Source organism: Lichenostomus cassidix, chromosome 1Aa (assembly GCF_008360975.1).
Source record: "Lichenostomus cassidix isolate B80296 chromosome 1Aa, HeHo_3.0, whole genome shotgun sequence".
NCBI lineage: Eukaryota > Metazoa > Chordata > Aves > Passeriformes > Meliphagidae > Lichenostomus > Lichenostomus cassidix.
Genome location: NC_139480.1, coordinates 13,514,900 through 13,539,917, shown reverse-complemented (window position 1 = coordinate 13,539,917; position 25,018 = coordinate 13,514,900). Strand labels below are relative to the sequence as shown.

General features: G+C 39.4%; 1 protein-coding gene across 4 annotated transcripts in view; it reads right to left on the bottom strand.

Moving 5' to 3' along the window:
* Positions 1-24,519, bottom strand: part of PIK3CG (phosphatidylinositol-4,5-bisphosphate 3-kinase catalytic subunit gamma) — a 32,915-nt gene extending 8,396 nt beyond the window's left edge. Inside the window, exons 1-10 of one of the 4 annotated variants that reach the window (XM_085040821.1) lie at positions 24,382-24,516; positions 19,782-20,018; positions 16,615-18,630; positions 12,350-12,415; positions 12,020-12,245; positions 8,245-8,348; positions 5,860-6,006; positions 4,494-4,584; positions 1,944-2,074; positions 1,214-1,325 (exon numbers count right to left, since the gene is read on the bottom strand). In XM_085040821.1, the coding sequence (XP_084896947.1) occupies positions 1,214-1,325; positions 1,944-2,074; positions 4,494-4,584; positions 5,860-6,006; positions 8,245-8,348; positions 12,020-12,245; positions 12,350-12,415; positions 16,615-18,618 (2,881 nt within the window). In that variant the 5' untranslated portion in view covers positions 18,619-18,630; positions 19,782-20,018; positions 24,382-24,516. The other 3 variants (XM_085040829.1, XM_085040812.1, XM_085040839.1) reach the window with 3 other exon arrangements.
* Positions 24,520-25,018: the final 499 nt, after the last annotated feature.

The window sequence follows — 25,018 nt, the reverse complement described above, 5'->3', positions numbered from 1 at the left end:
AAAAAAGATAAAACATCAAATTATGTAAGATGATACTTAACAGTGATCTGTAGGTGGAACATCCTTAGATGTTCCAGATTTTAAGCCAGCTTTCAAGTTCCCCCAGCCTACCAAATCTGACTCTCTGCAGGCCTCTCAGACTCACATCCTTCTGGCTCCTGAGGCTCAAGACAGCTCCTGTTAAAGACTGAGGCAAACCTGCTCATGACCTCAACAGAATAACACTTCTCTCTCTGTTTCCCTGTCTACTGACCTGTGTCTCATTTTCTGCCAGTGGGAACTAACACCACATTATATCATATATAATGCTGAAATTAAAGCATTTCTTTGTCATTTTTTCCTCAAAGGCTTCTGCTGAACTTTTTTACTGTAGTCTTCAATTAGTTCATTTCTGCCTTCAGGGTACTTCTCTCTAGCCTTCAACTGATAAAACTTTAACTCTAATATGATTAATATTAAATATCCAGCCTTCTAACTATCTTCCATCTCTTATCAGAGACTAATTATGAAGCAAGAGGATCATGAAACTAAAAGTGAATTCCTTAGACTAAATAAAAATCCTCCATATGCACTGATTGTTCTGGGGTTCTTTCCATAGGTAAGTAAAATTAAGGATGAAATAATGTGCAGCTATGGAAGTAACTCCCAAAGTTTATAGTACAAAAAACCTGTGAGTTTCTTCAGGAGGACTATAACCATCCCACAGACTTTAGTAGGAAAACAAGTACACTCCACGTACACTAATTTCCTAAGATTTTTCACAACAGTACACAAAATAATTACATTCCCCAGAAATGAAAACAGTCCAGCAACATCTGAATTCTGACAGAATTTAGTTCCACTGAACACTGTCAGAATCACATCCACACATCAGATAGGTGAACAGCTGTCTGCTTTATAAAGTTTTTTTGGTGTTCAGACCTTAGATGTAGACAGTAAAAAAAAAAAAACTTGGTTTACATTTCTCACGACTTAGTTTGTATCAAACTGCTGCTTGGAAAATAATGGCATTACTAATGATAAATATCTACAGCCTGTATGAAGGCCAACAGGGGTGAAAATACATTTCAATGTCACAGAAGGACCTGACCTTGTAAACACAACTGACAGAACTTAACATTCATTTTAAATGCATTATCCATTAAAATGAAACATAAATCTAGTGAAGTATAGACAGTTTGCACATCTATGAAATTCTCAAAAAATAACCCACCTGTTTCTGTAATCATAATGTTGTCATTGTGCCTGTCTCCTATTCCAAGCACAAAGGTTGCCACACAGTATCCAGCACAAGAATAAACAAATCTTTCCACAGCTGCCTGAAACTAAAAATAAATCTTAGACATATTAAATGCTTCAATGCTAGACACTAAATCACACTCAATCATTCTCAAAATTATGTACCTTTCTGTTGACATGTATCTGTCAACAGTTAGGCAAACTGTCTTATAAAATACACCACTGCACAGCGGAGATCACGATCACAACCCTGCACTGCACTCCCTGTGCTGGCTCTATCCCTCAGCACAGAGAAAAGCAGCATAGAGCTACTCACACATTCCGAGGAAAAAAAGGTGGCAGGAAGCTGTAGTAGGTCAGTGGATGTACACAAGCAAAGGAGTTGTGAGCACCCAAACCTGTATCTAAAATCCTCTAAAACCACATTGCCTGTCAGTGTTCTTAGATGTCTTCTCAATCTGCTCCTCATGTATCACTTGTAACTTCTATTGACAAAGGAGTCATTTCAGAAGCATTTTGTCTCTCAGGAGTTTGGCTGCCAGCTGTATGCTAAAGGCTCTTTCACAGACACCCACAGCTGAATGCAGGGAAAATGAATGGATTTTTTAAACTCCCGTAAGTAACAAACACAAACATAAGGGCTCTATGCTCCTAAATTAGTAGGGTATAATTGAAAATCCTACTTAAAAATTCAAAGAACTCACTTTCTCTTCAATCATACATCTCTCCTTGAGCCACTGGTTTAGTATTTCATCCTTAAATGCACCAGTGTTACCAACTGTACTCTGTTGAATTTTGGCAATTGTTGTAGCATCTTTCACAATTTCGATCATTCCTAAAGAAAAATAAAGAAAAGGTTAGAAGAAGTTATGGAATTTTTATCAGAACATGTTCAAAATATGTCAAATTAAATTTTAAACTGTGTTTAAAAATCAACTGCAGATATTCACAGGTTGTGAACAGAAATTTATTTGACAAGGAACAATGGTTCTTGTTCATTCCCAGCCAAAACCAGCCAGAGCTCATAAACAACCTGGCATCCAAACTCTTCCTCCTTTAAAATGGATGTATCACATGATCAGTGGGGATTCTCTGCATAAAGCTTTTCCCAAGGAGAGGAACTACAATTCACATTCCCCCCAGCTTCTCTCCAACTTCACAAATGTAAGGAGCTGAAGAAAAGCTTCAGTCTTGCCACAGTCTAGAGATCCGTTGCTAGGGCTGTGGCAGGGGAAACAGAGCTGGCCCTCCTGCAGTAAATCCAATATAAGCTTAAGTCTGCATATACACAGAAAGTTCAGAAACGCCAGTACACAGAGGGGTACAGTGGTGGAATTGCTGGTGGAAAGTTGTGGTTGTCAGGACCATGGGGTTTGTCCCTAAATGGAACAGACCCTTGCCAAGGCAAACTGGCACATCACAGCAATATGGTGCAGAAACAAGGCCTTTCCCTGTTCATGCCAGCACGGCATGTGATGGAGGGGAAGCTAGGGGGAAATGCAGAAATGGAGGCTGCAACACAACTCTGCATTGTAGCCAAGACTAGCAAATGCAGTCTGGACTGGGCATGCCTGTATGGGGGAAAGTCAGATTTTAGTTGAATTTATTTGGTAATTGGAAATATTTTATTTCCTTTCCCTGGTTCAAGTTCAACAGTGTCTTCTAGCTACAGCTCCAGCTCAGAGATAAACAAGCAAACAAAAATAGCCCTTTCTCTCCAAAGCAATTCATAGCAGTTTCAGATTTGGTTTCAATTTGACCCTCTCTGATAGAAGATAGATTCCTTTTGCAATTACTGGATTATGTGCAAATTTTTCAGTAACAGAGTAACAACACAGCAATCTCTTCCTGCCTTCCATGCATGGCTGAGTTAATGGCTGAATACTGCCGGAGGTATTTTCTTCTGTCTTTACAGTGGCATGGATATGTTTGCCATAAAACTATCGTGGAAATATGACCTCCAAAACCCACCACTAAGATCACCAAATTAAAAGCCTTTGCATTTTGGTCTGTGCTTGCCAAGCTGCTCCTTATCTTCCCGGTGTGAGCTCCAGCTCCTATTCCAGTTGTTCAAAAATCTTTTCCTGCCTGTGCTCACAAATCTCCCTCTACTGGCCAACAGCTCCTTGATTGTGGGGCAGCAGAGCCGGCTCAGGAGGCATGACAAGGATAACAGCTCTCAGCTGGACTGCATTCAGCTGGGAGGGAGAGCAGCAGGAAATGCACCATGCAATGTGCTTCTGTGGCTCTCTGGTTCTAATGCAGGTGACACCTCTAACAGCTTGAAATTCTTAATTTCAGCAGTGATGCAGCACAGTAAGTAGTGATAATTGCCTCACAGAGCTAGGAACATATAGACATATCAAAGGGAGAGAGAGCAGGGAATGATCTTTTTAACCAATGATACAGAGAAGGGAAAGTTGGCAGCAGCAGTGGAAAGGACAAATGCTTCCAAAATTGCAAACTGCACTGAAATGCAGATGTCTTTAACAGAACGTTAAACAGAACTTAAACAGAAGCTCTACACAGGAGGAGGTGCCAGCCCAGGTGTAAGACACCTGTTTCCCTGTGCCCAGTGTAGAATGGGGTACTGTCTTTGTGTCAATACACAGACACTGCCCAAGTTCCATGGAAGTATTACGAGGGAGGGAAGAAGCAGCCAGGAAGAAGCAGCCTGGAAGAAGACTACATGTGAATATTGTGAAAGAACATTTGCATGCCACTACTCTTTGGCTCTGTTCCAAACAAGCATAAGCTCTACATCAAAATGGCCCACACTGGGCATTACTAATTTAGGCTGCAGGTATTCTCAGCAAAGCATGCAGGATTGTTTATATGATTAACCATGCCTCTACTGTGGTGCTAAAAGGATGCTAAATTCTTACATCTCTCCCATGCATATTGGAAAATCAAATATTATTTCCTTGAGACAGAAGAATGGGGAATCAATTAAGAATTAATGAAAGAATAACAGAAATCTGTAACTCAAGTATGAAAATGCTAGAATCACTGGCAGAAATCCTCCTTCTTCCTCCATTTTTTCAATACATTTCATTGTCTTGAGATAATTTTAAACAAAATTAAATCAAATCTTAAAAACCACTGCCAAGGTGCAACTGAAGGCTTTTCACAGAAAGTGTAATAAAGTGCTATTTACCTCAGGACCACAGTACACATTAGAATAGTTGTCCCATACACATCTTCTGTAAATATAGTATTTTGAATTTCTAATCACAATAAGTGTGATCACATACCTATTTTGTTCCCTGTAGAAATGCAACCATATGGCAGCAAACAGAGGTCCAAGGATTCTGCTTCCCAAATGGATTCCATAATTCGCAGAATCTAGTAAAAACAAATGTATATGCTACGTTATTTCAAATTATTTGAACATTACAGATTACTCATACAAATAACACTACCCAGACTTCTGAGATGAGGTTAAACTTACTTTGCTATTTGATTAAGAGATAAATACAGAAAGTGTGCAGCCATTCAAGACAATCAGTTATAGACCAGGGTTTATATTTTTCATCTGTCCTGTGACCAGGCAATCTTTACTTTTCTATAATGTATTAATAAATATATTGTATTATTTCTACATGAGATGAGATTGAATGCATTAGCAAGTACGTCCATTTTTCCCCATAAATACCTCCAAAAGCACTAACAAAGCAGTTGTCAGAAACTAAAGTAATACTACTGATTTTTTTTTAGCTACTGATTTTTCATTTGTTAACTTCACCAATTGCATAAATAAATGATAAAAACGCTTCATCAGAGAAACAGGCATCTTGCACTAAGTAAGACTCCATCTCTAGAACACCAAAATGTGAAGTATGTATGGCATATGGCAGGAAAACCCAGGGCAACAGCATGTACTGTGTCTGGCTGGGATGAAGCTTATTTTCTTCAGAGCAGCTTGTACAGTGCTGTGGCTTAGGTGTTGACCAAAGCAGTGCTGGGAACACACTGATGTCCCAGTGTCCCAGCTGAACAGTGTCTGCTAGGAACACACTGATGTCCCAGTGTTCCAGCTGAACAGTGTCTGCTGAGCGCCAAGGCTGCCTGTTTCTCACCCTGCCTCACTGTGACTAGACTGTGGTCCACAAGACGTTGAGAGTGGATACAACCAGGCAGATGACCTCAACCAACCAATGAAATACTCCATGCTGAACAACATCATGCTCAGCAATAAAACAGGGAGGAAGGGGTTATGTAGGTTAACCATCTTTTGTGGAGGGACTGGTCTACCCATGGGATGTGGTGAGTGACTGCCTTAGCACCACTTGTTTGGTTTTCTTCCTCTGTTCTTCATTTCTCCTTTGCTTATTAAACAATTTTTAGCTCAACCCACAAGTTTTCTTCCTTTTACTCTTTCTTTCCTTTTTCCCCATCCCACTGAGGTTAATCCCTAACACAGGAACATAAAAAACTAGTACAACAAAGAAGATCCAGTGGTGATGTTAGCCTTGCCATACAGAGTTTAAAATACAAAAGACAACCTCATACTTTATATGGACAGTGAAGACAAGGTATATACACTTTGGAAAAGGAAAATTATTTAAAAACATTTTAAAATATTCATGTTATTATTTTTATAAGTTTTAGCTACCATACCTGTAAAATTAGCATGTCCTGACGGAGGTCATCTCCATGTTTGAAGATGATGCCTATAGTTTCATTGGACAGGGCTGTTGGATCTGCACATTTAAATTCAAGCCAAAGGGGCTTCTTCTTAGATGCCATTACTTTGCATTTTTCTATCTGTGAAAGAAATGTTTATTGCTTGCTAGCCATTGTATGCCAACATCAACCCCAGTAAACGTTTTTACACAGCAGCAATTATTCACAGAATAATTTACCAACTTCCACTCAGCTACACCAGAGGAAACACACTGAAAGCACATGTAATGAAGGGTGCTCAGTTTTCACATAAAGCCTTCCTGAATCTGTACAACTTTTAACTACTGCCCAAGACAAAGTAAAAAGTTTATCTTGACACTCCAAAACTGGCTTTAGCTTGTAAATCTGCTTCAGACAGATTTAAAACAGGAACAGAGACTCAGACAAAACTAGAAAATATGGACCCTCACAACAGCACTTTGACAGGTGCTTTGCAAAACCAGAACATAATTATTGTCCAACGCAATTTACCACATCATCCACCCTTGTGACTTCTAGCACCTACATTCCAGATCGCTTGACAGAATTCCCTCAGAAAATTTTTCAAATTCATGTGGAGAATGGCATTTTGAAACTAATTTAACATAATAATTCACAAAATAAGAAAATATATTCCCTATTTAGTTTTATTACATTTTTAATATTGGTAAATTCAGTACTGCAACTGCAGTATTTCAAATGTTTTCTCCAGTAATTATGGCTAATACAACTGCAGTATGTTTTACTTTCTGTTCTGCAATCCTGATTCATTGTTGAACATTACTATGTACAATAAAGCCATCTAAAATTTAAAAAAATGCAAGTGCACATCAGTGTTTGAGAGCTAACCAAATCCATGACATAGGACTATTTTAGTATATTCACATTTCATAAATTCAAGTTCTGAGCTTGTAGTTTAAATCAAAATAGGTTTTACCATCCTTATTTTCAAAAATTGGAGAAGTTTTTGAATCTTTGAACTTACTAAAAACTGATTTTGCTTCTAGTATTTGGTTTGGACTACCAAAATTTTAGGTTTTGAAGATTATGGACAAATAGTATTTGTTAAAATGAACATGAAATGAAAGCTTAGTTTGTTTCATCAAACATTTTTATTCATATAGTTTGAAAAAAGAAAAGCTAACCCATAAATTTTTCAACATAGCCACTTTCCTTTGTAATTCCATTGCTTCCTTCATCTAGGAAGGTCCTGGTAGGACTGAATACTTCCTAAGTGAAGGAAAACTAGAAAATCCAGACAAATCTTTTATTTTACAGTCTACTCTCCATCAAGCAGCTGATTTTTGTACACAAAAAAGAAGACTAAAGAGAGACAAATACCAATAAGAAAATAGTATTTTAAAAGTCACAAATTATTTCTGAGTAAAAAATGTCTGAACTGACTTCTGTGCTGACAGTGCTTCAGCCATGCTCAGCTGGGAGGTGTTTAATTCTCTCAGCCTTCAAGCAGACTAGCTTATAGCCTGTCTCCCAAGGCACAGGTTTATTTTACAGAAACATGGCCATATCTAGATAACACCCGTATATTTGGCAATTCCTTAAGCTGGATGGTTTGTCTGTCCTTAGCTAGGAGAAAAATGAAGAGATTCTTTTGTTGTAGGGTCCTTGCTGCACATCAAGAGACTCCAAGGATTTTGACTGTGCTATTTTACCCAGACCTCACATCATATTGTAGATGCATGATCCAATTTCCTTTCACTACATATCTGCTGGTTTATGAATCTTGTATTTTTCACTCTGAGTCAACAAATGCAGTCGCAATCTCACCACAAAACTGAAGGCAGCAATATAGAAAAACCCAAGTGTTTCTTAATGTATTTCTAACAAAATAATAAAAACAACATAGAGATACTGAAAAATCAAAAATAGCTGACGTAGACATTTTTATCAGTATGATGAAGGACCCAAACCTTAATAACAGACACAAATCAGGGTAAGACAGAGGAAGAAGAAGAATAGAAACTGAATATCCCAAAGCCTCTGAATTAGACAAAATAGTTTTATACAGGTATTTAAATTAAAAAAAAAAAAAGTCAGCTACCTGGTTAAATGCTGGATTAAACTAATGGAAAAATTGTAATCGCCATTTCACGATTAGAATTTCATGTTGGGATTTTTTTTGGCACCCGGTGGCATATTATTACATTTAGAAAAATGATAATAGTTCTGGGAACGTAAACTTACTGAGTCCACACCATGTCATCATATTCACACTGAAATATTTTTTATTTCATATATAAGACTTTTTACCAAATGACACATACTTGTAAATAGATTTTTTTTTTAAAAAGGATTTGTAGACACTCAGAATATACTTACCACTAGTGCTCCTGCTCTTAGCCCAGGATCATATGGAACTCTAAAACTTTCTGGAAGTTTGCTGCCCTGTAATTTTTCAAGCTTTTGTCTCAGCTGTGCAATAACTGAAATTACAAGTAAGAAAACACAACAAAAGTTGGAAGGTAATAAGGTTATAGGTAATCAAACTTGTTGAGCATCATGATTTGGCTAAAAAGCTCTGTTTAGCTACTTTTAAAATTGCTTTCCTCATGGATCTCCTGATTTGAGAAATGGAGGAAAAGTCTTTAACTTGCACTGTAAATGGTCAGGGCTGCTTCACATACCTAACGGTAATGTCTTGAAACACCTCAGAAGTCATGTACCTTCTCTGTAGTGTTAGAAACACTGCACAGTAAGAGTTTACATTAAAATGTCAGCTTTCATTTAAAAAAACAAAACATAGTAGAACACACAAAAATGTTTTCCCTCATAACTGACAAGAAAAGCAGACACAGTCGTCACTTTTGAATTCCTGGAATCAATTACTCTGGAACCTTAAGGAGACAAACGACAGAGATACTGAATTTCCTGTCCTAAAACTGGTTTCATAGTGCAGCCTTCTTAATCTCACATTACACAAAGAAGAAAATTTTCTGTATATTTATATGAACAAGAATTTTAATGTTCATATCTAAACTCAATCTATTAATTAATAAAACCTCAAGCTTCTGAATCTTCAACTCAGAATAGTACAGATTATAAACACATGATGATGTATATATCATAATCACAGAATCATAGAATCATGGATTAATTTGGGTTGGACAGGACTTTTAAAGGCCATCTAGTCCAACCCCCTTGCAATGAGCAGGGACACCTTCAACTCAACTTGCTCAGAAGCCCTGTCCAACCTGACCTTGAATATTTCCAGGCATGGGGCATCTCCACCACTCTGGGCAACCTACTCCAGTGCACCAACACCCTCATGATAAAAAAAGAAGCACCTTCCTTAGCCATCGTCAGAATCTGCCCTCCTTTAGTTTAAAACCATTAACCCTTGTCCTATCACTACAGGCCCTACTAAAAAATTTGTCCCCAGCCTTTTTTACAAACCCCCTGTAAGTACTGGAAGGCTGTTGTAAGGTCTCCTGAGCCTTCTCTTCTCCAGGCTGAACAATCCCAACTCTCTCAGCCTTTCCTCATAGAAGAGGTGCTCCAGCCCTCTCATTGTTTTTGTGACTCTCCCCTGGACTCACTTCAGCAGATCCATGTCTTTCTTGTCCTGAGTGGCCCAGAGCTGGATGCAGTATTCCAGGTGGAGTGTCACAAGGGCAGAGTAGAGGGGCAGAATCATCTCCCTTGACCTACTGCCTATGCTACTTTTGATGCAGCCCAGGACACTTTGACTTTTTGGGCTGTGAGTGCACATTAGACAGATAATCAGGACAGTTCAAATGCTACTATCAAATTGAGAAAGACAAGCTAAAAGAATTGGCTGACGCCTCTCAGAACACAAATGTATATCTGTCCTATGGCATTTTAGAAAAGAACTACCTAGCAGTGCCTGGTAACTAACATGGTATCCCTTCTGGTAAAAAATTAATCTAACAGCGATATACAGGAGCTAGTAAGCGGACTTTAAAATTAGACACTTTTCAAAAAAATGCCTCAAAAATCCCAAACCCAAACTGATAAAAAAAAAAACCAAACCAACCAAACAAAAAACCCCACCCTAACAACTCCTCTCTGCCCCTGCCTCAAAAAAACATCTAGGCTGTAGTAACTTGGATAATGAAAAAGCTTTCTAAAATGTAACTATAGATTTCCCAGACAAATGTCTAGGAAAGTTACTGTTTACAGCTTACTGTTACAATTTACTGTTAGTTCAGTAAGTCTCCTCACTGCATGCAACGTAATTTGAAACCTATATGCAAAGCAGTTGAAGCTAGCAAAGATTAGGAATAACTGATTTTAAAACAAGTAAAGGCACTTGCTAAAACACTTTTCTAAGTTGATCAAGCTTAAGAACAAAGTGCTATGCATTTTAAGCAATGAAGCAGCTGCATAGACAGATTCTTGGGAGACAAATCATCTAGCTCAGAGGGTGATGAATGCAGATAATACCATGCAAGATGCAATATTATGATCTTAAGAATTTATTTATTATTACTTGCTATGTTCAAATATAAGCAAAGAGATTACAGTGAAAAGTGAAAGAATCTGTTTGACAGCATGATTGCTACTGGAATAGTATGGACCTAGCAGGAAGGAATTTATTCTTTACAGAAAATCCACACACACTAGAGAAACATATATACAAGAATTAGATGAGACTGCATGACAGAATGAAATGAAACAGGACGAAACATTCAGACTGAAAATATGAACAAAGATGAACATTACAAATGTCAGGGCAAAAAAAGAAGCAATAACCTAATAAATTTTAGGGTATATATTTTTTAAAAAAAGTAGAGGGTGCCTGTAGAAAAAATTATGTCCTCAATAATCCGATAATAAATTACATTAGATATAGCATTAGTGGGACACTCCACAGTTTCAGGAAGCCTTATTCAGTGAAAATGTCAATTATATAAGTCATCTTTCATTATCAGTGCTGTACATTACATCCAAAGATTCTTTAACTTCAAAACCTGGTGGGTGTTAATGTGATTGGTTTCTCTTGAAATTTTCCTTCTTTGCCCACATATCCTTCAAAAATAATGTATTATGGAATCCACTGCTGTTACAGACACGTACATCTGCAAGTTTGTAAAGTTTCCTTCCCAAATATGGGATTCTGACTAAATACATTTAGGTTATAGAGTATTTTAAGATAAACTTAGGAAGTTGTTTAGAATCAATGTTTTATATGGGGCTTCATTAAGTTACTTAACTCACACTGTGTGGCAATATAACAGATATTACATTATATATTGAAGACTAAATGCATATTTCCTTAAAATCTCTTTTGAAACACCACTTCAGCCACTTCTGCATAGCCAGAGGAGAAAGGTTTTCCATCCAAGGACTTCCTGGCCTGAACAAAGGAGGATGACCATGCAGGAAGAGGTTGTCATTCTACAGCTTTTAGAATTTTGTCATATGTCTTCTTGCACTTACTCCTAACACCAAGCAAGTAACAGGAATGAGGATCAACAAGATTTAAGGAAGTTGGGGGGAAAAAAAGGCAGGAAAATCCCAGAGGTAAAGAGGCATCGCATAACCCTACTGTGGTTTCCAAAGCAGTGCTTACAAGAACTAGAAATAACAATACCACATCCAGATCTGAGAGCCCCCCTCAAAGACCTGCCCTGTATATTCACCCCTGATCCACCAGCTACTTCCATCGCATAGCAGAGGCTGCACTAGACTCCTCCCTGATCTTTTTGCCAGAAGTCTTCTAGTGAGAGTTTAGGAGAAGGCTGTACTTCTGGGAAAGTGTCACTTTTCATTTCCAGTTGATATTTGTGTCTTTCTTCAGTGCTGGCATTCAGCTAAGGGTTATGTACAAGAACTTATCTGTTTCCTAGCTGGCATGGCATGAGGTTCAAGAAGGTAAGCCAAAACTTGGGAAAGTACTGGCTGTCTAGAACATTGATATTCTTCCCCTTTTGGAGTGAAATGGGCAAACAAATCTATTACTGGTTCAATCATTATTAACTTACACTTACATTTTAAAGGAAGTAAAAATTATGTCCTTTGACAGTAATTTATCCAAGATTTTCTAAATGAACAGTACAAATTGCTGCCTAGTTTTTTGCACCCAAAGAGAAAAAACAGTATCAACAACAAAGAAACACCTTTTAGCAAATACCTTGAGAAGTAACATCATACTTTTCTGCAGAAACTGATTTAATCTCCATTGTGACTTTATGCAGCAACTCAATTACTTGAACCTGCTTCATGAAATCATGCAGCATTGCTTTTCCACAGCCCCTAAGATAGGCTTCCAGGATGACTGCAAACCTCTGTTGGTAGTGCATGGACTGGGCGATTTCGCTTCTTAAGAACCAAAACAAGAAATGACCAATTCTTTTGTTCTACAGATAAAGAAAAATACTACAATCACCATTCATTTCTTGACAAAGGGTTTTAGTAATGCCAGAAACTTGAGGATAAATTGGCTGTATTTTGAAGTACTTACTCTCAAACCACGTTTTAGCAGAAATCTGGCTAACGCGCTGTCATGATATGGCTCAAATTTCACAGCCTGAGTAATACAAACATAGAAGACATATTGTTAACACATGTAAGATCCCACCGCACTTACACTTAACCAATGACATCTACAAAACATACTGCTGCAGGAGTAGAAAACGTATGACAAAGCAGGTCTTTTTGAGGCTTCTCCGTGGAATTCAAGAAGCACATTTTGTTTGCAACAGTTTCTTTTCAGGTTTATTACTAATGTGACAACACGAGGCATGGAGTACCTAACCAGGGAGACCAACTTAAGCATACGCACAAAGCAACGTCATTCTCAGCAAAAACAAGAAGATCAGAAACTAGTCTGCAGTATGACTGACATTGAGGATGCTTGAAATGGTTACTGACAGATGAAAAAATGTATTTGTAATCACTCTTTAATAAAAAGTTTCAATAATAAAATACTTGTTTTGGACAACATCTGCTACTTTGGGAATAGGACGTGAGGATTCACTGCTGAGTTCCCCAGAAAGCACAGGATACAGGAGCAACTTTTCAGAGCATTTATGTGGCCTTTATCCCATACATGAATAACAGAATAAAAGCTCTGATACACATCCTTTATTAACGCAGTACAATTAAGAAGACTTCACCAGTGCTGTTTTTAACTGACTCTGTGAGAACAGATGTATTTTTTCCCTTCCAAAAGCTACTCCCCTCCACCCAAGCCCACAGACATTTCCAAGCTACTGCCAAAAAAATGGTGTGGGGAGGGAAAGTCAACAACTGTTTTCAAGTGTCAGCACTGGAATTTTTTTGCAGTTACTCCCTCTTCCATCCCAATAACCAAGTGAATTGGTCTACGAGAAAACTTTTACACTTCCAGGTTCTGGGCTATGCCAGGGAGCTTCTCCACTTGAACTCATTTTGCCAGCAGCTTCTTTCATGTTGTTTGAGGAATTCAAGTTTATAGAAGGTTTGTATTAAGATTAATGGTGGGGAAAAAGTAGGCATTTATATCCCATGGCAAGAAAAGAGAAATAAGAAGCATACAGTCTATGAATCAGAGTCACAAAATCTCTGTCATGGACTGAGGGGGTTGGTGAATGGCTTCAGGTTCTGGAAATAGAGTGCCAGGAAGCAGCCTGTAGAGAGATTAAGGGAAAACAAAGGGATGCGCAGAGAGCTGTGTGCATGCAGTATGCCCAGCTTTCAGAAGCAACAAAGTATGCAAACCTCTAGCAATAGTTATTCAACAGAATATAATGGCTCTTTCAAGATCACTGCAGTCTGCAGCTTGCAAAGAAGCAACCAAGCCATCAGCAAAGGTCTGCTAAATCCATCAAACAAATAATAATTTTATAAACTCCTACAAGTACTGTGGCACACAGTTGCATTTTTATTATTAAAATACCAATATGATTGCTGAAATGTAAATTGTCCTGTGGGTTTATTCAAAAGAAAAAAAAAATTAAAAAATCAAGCTTTTTCAGTCAACCTTCCAGAATGAACCAACTTACTTATAAAAATGTCACAAAGACACGTTCTTTCTAGCTGCTTGCTAAGCGACAGACAGGAAAGCCAAGCACCACACAGACAAGAAAGCCAAGCACCAGACTTGTCCTTCTACTGTATCATAATTCCGCCAGAACTGCCTTGACTGTCTCTGCATGACTGTTTTATTTCCCCAAACAACATTGTCTTATTTAGGAAAGACAATGAGAATTCACAAATATAACAATATATAGATCCTTTTACTTTGCATATGAGATTATGAGGCATGAGGGGCTTTTAATAAAAATTAATTTTCACTTCAGTAAGGTGCCCAAAAGCAATAATTTCCACATAAATTCAAATGGATTTTCTCACAGTTCCAAGAAAGCCTATTATAAACCTCATTCTGGTATATACTATGATTAATGTTTGCATAACCTTAAAAAACAATTGCAGACTGAAATGCAGCCAAACAATCAACCGTTACTTCATAACAAAACCTCCTTATTGAACTTGCAAATAAATTTTAAGATAAAACAATATTAAAAAATTTATTATGACCATCCTTACTGAGCTGTTGTTAAAAGTCCAGCCCATTTTTCTTTTTTCTTCACTAAGTCAAATATCAACTTTTGCACTGCAACAATAAAAGCTGACCATTAAAAAATGTCTGCTGACACTTCATCAGGTCTCTGTGTGTACCTTTGCCTTGCCAATTCAGAAGAAGGTCTTTAATCACTGCCATATACATGGAGTACAGCCATTGGTGTTAACCTTACAAAGAATTTTGTTGCATTTTAACTATCCTGTCCATGGTTTATTAATTGTACAGAGAACAACCGACCATTATAGGAAGCCCAATAGGTTTACTTATGGTGTGGCTGCTTCTATTCGGAAGAAACCTGGAGGAAAATAGAATGCTTGATTTCTGACTCAGCAGGGGATGAAATGGGAATATCCTGTGCAGAGTGAAATAAGCCATAGAGCTTTCATAAAGGTGTGCATTTGAAAAGTGATGACCATTAGCAAAAGAGATGTCCACTGGATCGGAGGAATGGCCGACATCCATTCTCTGAAAAAAGTAGATTTTAAATACACTGTGATACCAAAATTTTGCTGCAGAACACTGACAGCCTATGTTCCATTGTTAGCTAAGAAATAAAGACAAGGAAAGAAGCAGAGAGGTAAAAGTTGGAATCTAGAGTGTTTTTCCTTTTTAAGGATGGTAATGTCAAAATTTCTTACAACACGTCTTACTAAAAATGACACAGTGAAGTTAAGGCACGATGATTTTATGCTACAGTATTTTATTTAACTGTTAGAGAGGTTTATTCTTTTTAAAACTCAACAGATTTGTACTTACTGAAAACAAACAATTTTTTAAAAAATGAGAAAAAAAACAGTATTTCCCCTATTCTCAGGCATTTTGATAGCAACCAATCATCATCCTAAATGCCTAATTTGGGTACGAAAAAAAGCGAATAAAATTGCTGAGCCACATGTAGACAGCAAATGCTCACAAGTCAAGCATATATATAGCAGCAGCTACGTGGGAGGCCCAATGAGGTAACCGTAGTGACTCCTTTGGTTAATGCAGAAGTGCATAAATTCTGCCTAATCTTCAGACAAGCAAAGACAAGGCTAGAAAGGCTTTGTTTAAAGCACTACTGATGTGAAGCAAAATCTGAAATACTAACTTCATTTTCCTGGGAATCTGGGCTCTCTCTGAACCTGCAGGAATGAAAAGTATCTTCCTGAGCTGCAGTAGTTCCTTTTTTTTTTTTTTTAGATTTTGAATACCAGTTTTGTAATTTTGTCCTCTGATTCTTTGGAAAAAAGTATTTCCTGCTCTGAGGGACGACAGCCTTTCCATGTAAAACAGCCCTGCCAGGTGCAGGAAGCCTGTAGAGTCACCTGGCTCCATAGGTTATGCTTACCAGGAAGAACACAGGTTACAGCTTCCATCAGCCACCAGAGGAGACTGTGCCACTGCCCTCTAAAGGCACCGTATTCAGAGAAAAGCAACCCAAACCAATTTTCTTGTGTAACTGATATAAACCTTTCCAATGTTTGATCTGGCAGATCTGCACACAAAGTGCTTCAAATTGATACAGCACTGATTCCTTGCCACTAGAAGCACAATTTTGCACCCAAGTTACCAGGAGGTCTTAATCTTATTATGTAGCCCTAGCAACTCTTTAGTTACTTTCAAAATTTCAGGGGGGAGCTTCTAGATAAATTTGGTCTCCTTAAAAGTGCAAGACTAAAGTCACTGCAACATACTGTGTAATTACACTGGTGTTGACCTAAAATCCAACCCCAGATTTTTCTTCAGGCCTTGCCCATGTCAACACCTTCTTTTGCTTTCTTTCTGTCTACACTCTTTCTAAACTATCACTAAAGTCAGTCAACAACTCTTCACTGCTGTGTGATTCAAACCTGACATAAACAGGATTAGAGAAGGCACAGTTAGGATTCACTCCCATTATAGCTGTGCTGACATTAACAATTTCCAGAAAAACTTATTACTGCAAACACAAGATGCAAATTGTAAGACATAAGGCAATGGTACCACAAAAACAACAAAGGCACAAGACAAAAAGTAGAAAAGTGTGTTTTGTATTACTCTGGCTACTACCACTGATTTGACTAAACACTCAAGACTTCAAAACTAGGGATTACTAACAAGACCTATTAAAATGGGAGTGATTATGGGTAATGCAAATATATTCCTGGAAGGCAGAGTTCAAGAATGCAAATACACCTTACCTGCACAAGCTGTAAAAGATAATGAAGAACATCATCATCTTCTAAACTTTCCAGTTTTTGAACTGCCATTGCTCGGACATTCTCATCTGAAAAGTTACAGTCCAGAAGTTGCATTGTAAGTCCAACATCTAAAGTGCTCTGATCCCAAGCCTCTTTTTTAGCTAGCAACTGGTATGTTTTGGCCACTATTTCTTGTTGTCCCCATTTCACAGAGCTAAGCAGCTTAGGATATGCCTTAGGGTGCTTTACACTCTCATATCTAAAGTGCCACAACAATTCTTTGTCCTCAGGAGAAAGTGGATTAAGTGGGTCAGTTGCTATGATCTCTTCAAGTTGCTTGCGAAGCTGGTTGGGCATTTCAGCTCGAGTCCTGTCCCCCTGGGGGTCTGATGATACCCTGTGCTTGGGCAAGGCAATTGGGTGACAATATTTGTCCAGCACAATAGAGATAGCCATTGAGTTTTCTTTATCTGGGTTAGTTGCTGATGTGAGTTTGTCTGCATTGATACTTCCTTGTTCTTCCCCTTTACCTGGAATTTTCCACATGTGGAGCACATACTCCCCACTTCGTAGCAAGAAACGGTGATCTATCAACAAAAGATTTACATAATAGAGAAGCTGGGTTTTGCATTTTGCGTCAGAGTTGGAGGATTCATGTGACTGAAGGTTTGTCTTTGCAGATGGTCCCTGTGCTTTGCCACAGTATATCTGAAGATTCAGAAGTGCTCCTTTAGGCAAATCCTTGATTTTGATATCAAACTCCAACCAAATATTCCACAGAACCTCCTCAGTAAAAAGCTTTGATGAAGTTCTTCTCTGCGAAAGGAGCTGCTGCCCATGTTGAATGTTAGCCTCTACAAACACAGTAAGATCAGTATTTCTTGGTAAAACTGGGATATCAATGCCAATTATTTTCACTCTAAATTTCCTATTACAATCCCACAAAGAGATAGTGAAGACTCTCTCATGATCTTTTCCATCTATTGTCAATTGTTCATGATACCCTGTAACTCCTGTACAGTCATCCACCAAGGGCCATTCTTCCTTCTGAACCTCATCCTCATTTGGGTCAGGGGGATTGTCTAGGACAAGGTGGATTTCTTCCCCATTCTTAAGGCACTGTCTTATCCAGTGAAAATCTTTGATTGGTGTCTCTCCAGTAATGTACTCATCTCTACCACAAATTCTGAGAACAAAATCCAGTTCACTATGATCTTCAGGAATATCCATCAAAGACTTTTTCTTTGCCATTTTTGTAAAAAAGCTGTGGAGGATCATATCCGGAGTGTCATCTATTGACACTTTAATTTTCTGACTAGTTGTTCCTCTATGTATGATTATGAAAATGTTATTATTAGTGATCTTTTTAAATAAATACTCTGGGAGTGGCTTAGATGTAGTCCATGGGTGCATTGCATATAACTTAGGATCTCTGCAGGCTACCTCAATCATTCGTGGAGTGACTAATCTGCGCCGAGTAAATTCTAGTTCATCATCATGCACATTGCTGACATCAGTGACATCATAGCCAATTAAATTGTTAAGTTGCCGCTGAAATTCCTGAACTTCTTCTGATGGTTTTTGTTTCTGGACAACATAGATCTTGCCTACCTTTTTCTGTAACACCTTCCAGTACAGTATGCAGTCCAATGTCTGTAATACTTGATGTTTATCATAAATTTCATACCATTGCCCTTTCTTCTGATACTGCAGAACAAACTGATCTGGGGTGAATGCATGGTAGAAGTCTGTGGTTTGACTCATCTCTATTGCACGCATCCAAATCTGTGCCTTCATTTGCTCAACTGTACAGTTGCCAGCTATTTCAAGTAACATAATTTCTGGTGCTTTAGTATGTTTATTGCTTGTAGGTAAAATGAATTCAATGGATATCAGTTCCATTGATGAAAAACTACTCGATGTACAATGAGGTTTCATTCTTCTTCTCCTTCGTTTGTTTTCCTCTCTCATAACAACAGGCTGTTCATGATTCCCCAACTCCATGCCAGAAGAAATCTAGCAAAACACATAATTAATTGATTACTTTCTCATTTACATTTATCTTTAATCCTACTTTTTAACTTTTCATATATACTTTTAAAATTTCCACTTCCCCTTAATTTCTCATCACAAATACTTGATTTACATAAACCACCATAGGATGCAACCTATTCAATTCAATACCTAATATAAATAAAAAAACCACCAACCAACTCTCCAGTGATTAAGTGATTAAAATAGAGCTTTTAAACATCCTGCCCAGATTTTACTGAGGATAAGCAGTCTGAATATGCAACCTCCATATTGATTTGTTCTTGCTTCTATTTGATCAAGCACTGATCCTTCTGCTGCTTCATCTATTTTGATGCTGCTGATGTTAACTTAACTGTATTTTCATGGCAATCAAAAGACACACTCCTGCATATGAATAGAATGCAGTCCCGCTGAGCTCCAGGAATGGCAGAAAGTGACAAAACAAGCAATTCATTTGCAGTTTGGACAGACACGAGCCTATGCCCAGTTTCCCCTGCCTCTTTTTAGTGATGAGGAATCAGGACTTCAACCTAAAAAAAAGTCCTTAGGATTCAAAAGTCAGGGACTATTTCTGAAGACATATTTAACATGCACCTAAATTCAAGGCTAGAGTCCTTAGATGTGCTTCTTTTAAATAAATCAATTCACTAGACTGGTAATATCCATCCATTTTCAAAGTACACATTGCCAATATGAACTATTAGTTTGTTACAGAAGAAAAATCTCCCAAGCTGATGCTGATTTATTACCCTATACATCAAATCACACCTAAAACACCACTGAAACAATATTAAACATGAGAAGCTTCCCTTATCAGCATTCAGTAAACAAAAAATATTGTTGCTCATTTAATCTCCATTGAATAATATTGAATTGGAAATTATTCACTGAGAGCTTAGAAGCGGAAGGCAGTGCTGATTGCACTTTTTCTGCACATAACATCTTTAACTGCTGGAGAAAAGTAAAGCTATTGCAATGATTCCTTAGCAGACAAAAAAAAAAGCAGATAAAAATACAAAACGTTAAACTCAAACAACATAGCTCGCTAACTAAAATTCTTTTTTTTTGAGTTTTGGAAAGCAGAGACTGTGGACACACCACCTTACAACTGACAAAGTACAAGGAAATATTACCTGCTTATAAAACAAAGGCTGAATTGCTGAAGACGATTCATTTGTTTAATTTCTGTAGTTCCTATTTTTTTAAAGGAAGATCATTCACAAAAAATTTCTTTGTTTAAGCTGTTCTGCTTTTCTTGCTTGCCCTCATATCCAGATGCAAAGGAAGTTCTGCACTTAGCAGGAAGGAAGTTTTAACCAAGTTGATTATACATATGATTGCTCATTTTAAAAGAAGACAGAATGCTTTTCCTGTTACAACAGTAAAAATACACCAACAGTACATCAATTTAACACATGTGTATAGAAGACATGCTCAGAGCCTTTTAAAAATAGCAAAGAATAATCTAGGCAATAAATTTAATGAATTCAAATATAATATTTAAACCCAATATATTTTTGAGAGACTACCTTATAAAAGAGTCAAATATAAATACTAGAGAAAAGACAACTAAATCTGCAATGTTTCATTATTTTTCTTTTCATGGTCATAGCTATTTGAGGACTCCCAACTTAAACTCACTAGAGTTTTTTAAGCCAGTCTCCATATAGGCATTATATGGAGATTGTATATGCCAAAGGTCTTGCATGGTAACCTCAGCAGTAGAACTGCTAGGCAGCCTTACTCCTAGTATTTTTAACTCATTCATTTATGATTACACACAGTGAAATCCACTAGAACTGGTGATTTTAGATTCAGGAAGAAATTAAACCATAGACTTTCAACCCTAATTCTTGCAGTTTACTACAACCTGAGGAGCTGTTCTTGTACTAAAAAAAAATCCCACAGAAAAACACTTGGGAAAACATGTACAAAAGAGAAAAAAAGACCGAAAACCCTCTAATTTCATCCTTTTTCCTTATGACTTTTCCAGTGAAATACTGACCATTTTGAAGAGCAACAAGCAGTCAAATCTGACAGTGGTACATATCATACAAAAACAGTGACTCTTGAAGAGGAGAAAGAAAATATCAAACTGAAAGGTTGTTTAGCAGCAGTCAACTGGTGGTGCCTTTATTTTTAACGTATGCATGTTTCCTATTTGTAAGACACATTTTTTATAAAAATGTGAAAAATAACCCTTCCTGCTGTATTGGCAAAAACATCTGACTGTCTCTTACCTACCTCCAATGTGCCATTCTCAACTGCTAAAACTAACACTCTGCCAAAGTTAAAAGCAGAAAATGCCCTCCACCACTGGCACAGTTCTCTCTCTGAGTATCATCCTGCTTGTCAGCTAAGATCCATTTCTTTTTAGAGGCTATTTTTCTCAGCAAGTCAGTTTGGGGAAAACACACTCTGTCCCAGCATCCTCCATCTTTCAAAGCCAGTATTTGAATTTTGTAAAGGTAGCGGTGAAGTTACCCTGATCATTTTGTTAGTGACATGAAATCTACCCATATTGGCCAAGACACATCCAAAACTCATCCCCCACCCACGTGCAGCCTGTAAGCATTCATCAGCCACAGCTTCTGTGGCATCTCAGCACTACTCACTGTGTTCCTCTCTCATTTTGTGTAAATTCTAAAATCTAATGTAGTCATGTATTTTTCTTCATTTAAACATAAGCAACTAGCATTAAAGTTTTTGTCATGCTAACAGGCTATGTAGATTTTTTGTAAATAGCCCTTCTTCTAAAAGTTGTTGTGCTGTCTGTTTTAAGTAAACCTGGAGTCATTTCAGTGTAAACTGGTTCTTCAGATCTAAGAAAACTTCCTAGCTTAAAATGTCCTCAGCTTTCTCCTATGTGCCATGCACCTAAGGATTAATTCCTCAAACACATATACATACCAATTGTCCACCTCTTGCTAAGCTCTTCTACCACTGCTCCACTAATCAAGACCATAAAGACAAGCAAAGACATCATATCTACCTCATTCAGCAGGGAACTACCACTCAATGAATGCAATTGTTTCACATTCTCATCCACATATGAAAGCATGTAGAGCAACACTTTCGTGAGTTCAGATATTCCCCTGCAAACTGCATCACACACAACATAAAATGTGTGGCACTTCTGTAGCTGCCCCGCCCATAAAAGGCTGTCTTTTCTCCTGCATTCCTTTGGGCTGTGACCTGTCATGTCTAGTCCAGCCTGGTCCAATCTCCATCTCCAGTTCTGCTCTGACCCCTCTTCCTCAGCTTCAGAAGAAAATTCTTGGAGATTTTCTCTAATATGTCTCTGCAATGACCCATTCTTAGGGTGACACCAAATTGTATCCATTATCCATCCATGTGTTGGTGAAACCATACTTCCTCATGCACATGAATCATAAAACTTTGATGTTTGTAATGAAAAACATTTAACGTAAGTTCCTAAAACTTTTGTCAAGCTTAAGCTTTACTTACAGCATTGACATTTCAATCTGTCTATTGCAGCAATACCCCAAAAAAAGGGGAAAAAAATCACTCTTTTTTATTTCTAATTCTAATGAGCCTCGTCAACCCTGAATGTCCCTGTAATACAAGAACTGTCCTACACTGGTCCAAAAATCCTGATGGGGTCCAATGGAGAAGGAAGAAATGGGCCTGTAAGCGGTAACTAAGACAAGCAACCAGTCTTGCCTTTGTCTCCAGTTGTGTTTATATATCATCACTCAGGTCAGCAATCTGACTATACCAAAAACAACAAAAAATTTCGTTAATTTTCAGTTGGATCAGTTCCTTTATCTGACTCATCACTTGCAGGAGAGGTAGGTCAGTGAGGGAAGAGAAGGGAATGGAGCCAGCCCAGTTAAGCATAACTGATATTGAAACATGACTCACAGAAGGATTAGGAGATAAACTAATAAGTGAAGTTGTTAAATGATTTGGAGACATTGGCTGAAAGGTGCTTTATAAAGACAATGTGGTATTACGATGCCTTACTCATTTAGCTACAAAAAATTTAGGACAGCTGTCAATCTTGACTGCTCTGTTAAGACTATGTTAGAACTCTACCAGTTACTATCATGCTTATTCTGTATTAGCTCCTACTTCTCTTTTAATCCATCATATGCAACCTTATTTTAAATTATTCTTTTCACTTTAGTGTAAACTCCTTCCCAGACAACTTAACTTTCAAGAAAGTAAGCACTCTCTATCAGAGTAAGAATTACGTCATGCATGCATTATGGAAATATAACACTAATGTTTACATTCACAGTTTTAGACAAAGTTAACTTAAACGATAAGCTAAAAAAAAAACAAACAAACTTTCATTACAAGACTCCAAGTAGCATACTACACTTGCTGGACAGGAGTACATCTTCCCTACGTCTACAGTGATACAGTGCTGAACTTCACAGGTAAGATACAGCACTAACATTTCAAGCATGAACACAACAACAAAAAACTAGGTTGCTCAGTTTCTTTGTCAGATCCTCTAGCAACTACTAGCTCTCATGGGAATTAAATCAGTGCCGGTTCTCATTAGCAAGTAAACTTCACAGGTAATGCAGTCACATTCCTCATCAAAAAGCACATGCATCAGCAGAAACAGGAGGCTGGGGAGTCAGTCAGACTGCTCTTACAGCTGTAGAATTTTCAGATCCCCTGCCTTCACCACATTTAGTTTCCATATGAGTTATCTACCTGGGGCTCTTTCTGGAACAAACAATAACTTCTAGCTGGTCCTGAAAATTTAGGTAAGAATTTCAGCAAAGTTCTAGTTAACTGAGGTTACACAAGTGATCTAGTAGCAATCACGAAGTAATTTACCTTGGAACCAACACTTTGCAGAGTTTTAAAACCCAGAGATCGCTGCTATCATTCCTGCCAGGGCACATTCGCTATTTGGATGCTGTCAACTTGTGCCCGCTTTTCAACACTGATTGTTAACTTCGTGATCTAATCTACACCAGCAATCAACTCCCGAATGCCCGCAGCTATTATTGCAGAGGGTTAGTGGTGTGGAAAGGTTTTATGGTCTGCATGTATCAGACAGACACAAGAGGCTGGATGGGGAAATTTGTCGGATGAGGAAATAGTTACTTATTGTTTAAAAGCCGTGTTGTAGCACGGCTGATCTTAAGACCCGAGAGTACTGCCATCACTGTCTACTGTGATGCTTCACTTCGCATTGCTTCATTCAACGTTCCAACAGCTTCCTCAGTGGGTTTGGCATCAAACTCGTTAACTCCTGTTCGGGCCACGACGTGAGGCGGGAGCAAGGCCGCGAGGGACCGGGCAGCACGGGAGGTCAGCAGTGCCGGCTGCGGCGGGGGCCGCAGGGCGAGCCCGGCCAGCCGCACAGCCCTGCGGGAAGGGGCTCCGCACACGGGAGACAAGAGGCGGCGGGAGCAGCGGGCCGGGGCCGGCGCTGGCTGCCTCCCTTCCTCCTTCCCTCCCGCCCCCAGCCCACAGCTCGGGCCCAGAGATGGCGGCCGGCGCCGCCCGCGGGAGGGCGAACCTCACCTCACCCCACCTCACCTCACCTCACCTCGCCGCGCCCGCCCCGCCGCAGCTGCTGGGGCCGGGGCGCCCTGCGGCGGGCGCGGGGCCGGGATGGGTGCGCCCGCGGCCAGCGCGGGGAGCGGAGCCGCACCACCGCCCGTGAGCTCCGGCCCCGGGCAGCACCGGCCCGGGGCGGGATCCGCCGCGACCCCCCCTGGCGCCCGGCTCGGAGCTACTCACCGCAGCGGCGGCCTCGGCTCCGGCTCCGGCCCCGGACAGGTGTTTACCTCAGCAGGAAGCGGCGCGGGCTGGGGGCCGGCGGGGAGGCTCCATGGCCGGCGGTAGAGGCAGCTCCGAAGCCGCCGCCAATCACACGCCGGGCAAAAAGGGAACCGGCTGCGGGGCCTCCCCGCCCCGCCCGGCCCCGCCGCGGCCCCGGGCACCCGGCCCCGGCCTGGCCGCATCAGCTGCGGCGTGCACTGAGCCGCCGGCGGGGCCAAAGCACTACAGCCGCGGTGGGGCTCAGCCGCCAGCACCAGGCAGGCAGGAGTGTCCTGGTGTCAACACAGGCAGCAAAACCTCCCTGGACGCGGCTGCCTGAGGTGTTCCTTGCCCGGGGCCCCACAGCCCGTGGCGCTCCAGCAGCGACCTCCGCCTGCCCGGGCAGCCCTGACAGCTTGTTCAGACCCACACCTCAGGGCAGGAAGAAATTAATTTGTCTAAATTGCCCTCAAAAACCCCTGGAGATGGCAACCTGCTCCAGCGTCGTGGTCTTCTCCGTAGGAAAGGTTTTCATGCTGTTTTGACTAAATGTCTTCTCCAACGTGTTGAGCATCTTGCTTGTCTTATTCAGGTTTGTTTTGTTTTTTTCTTCGCC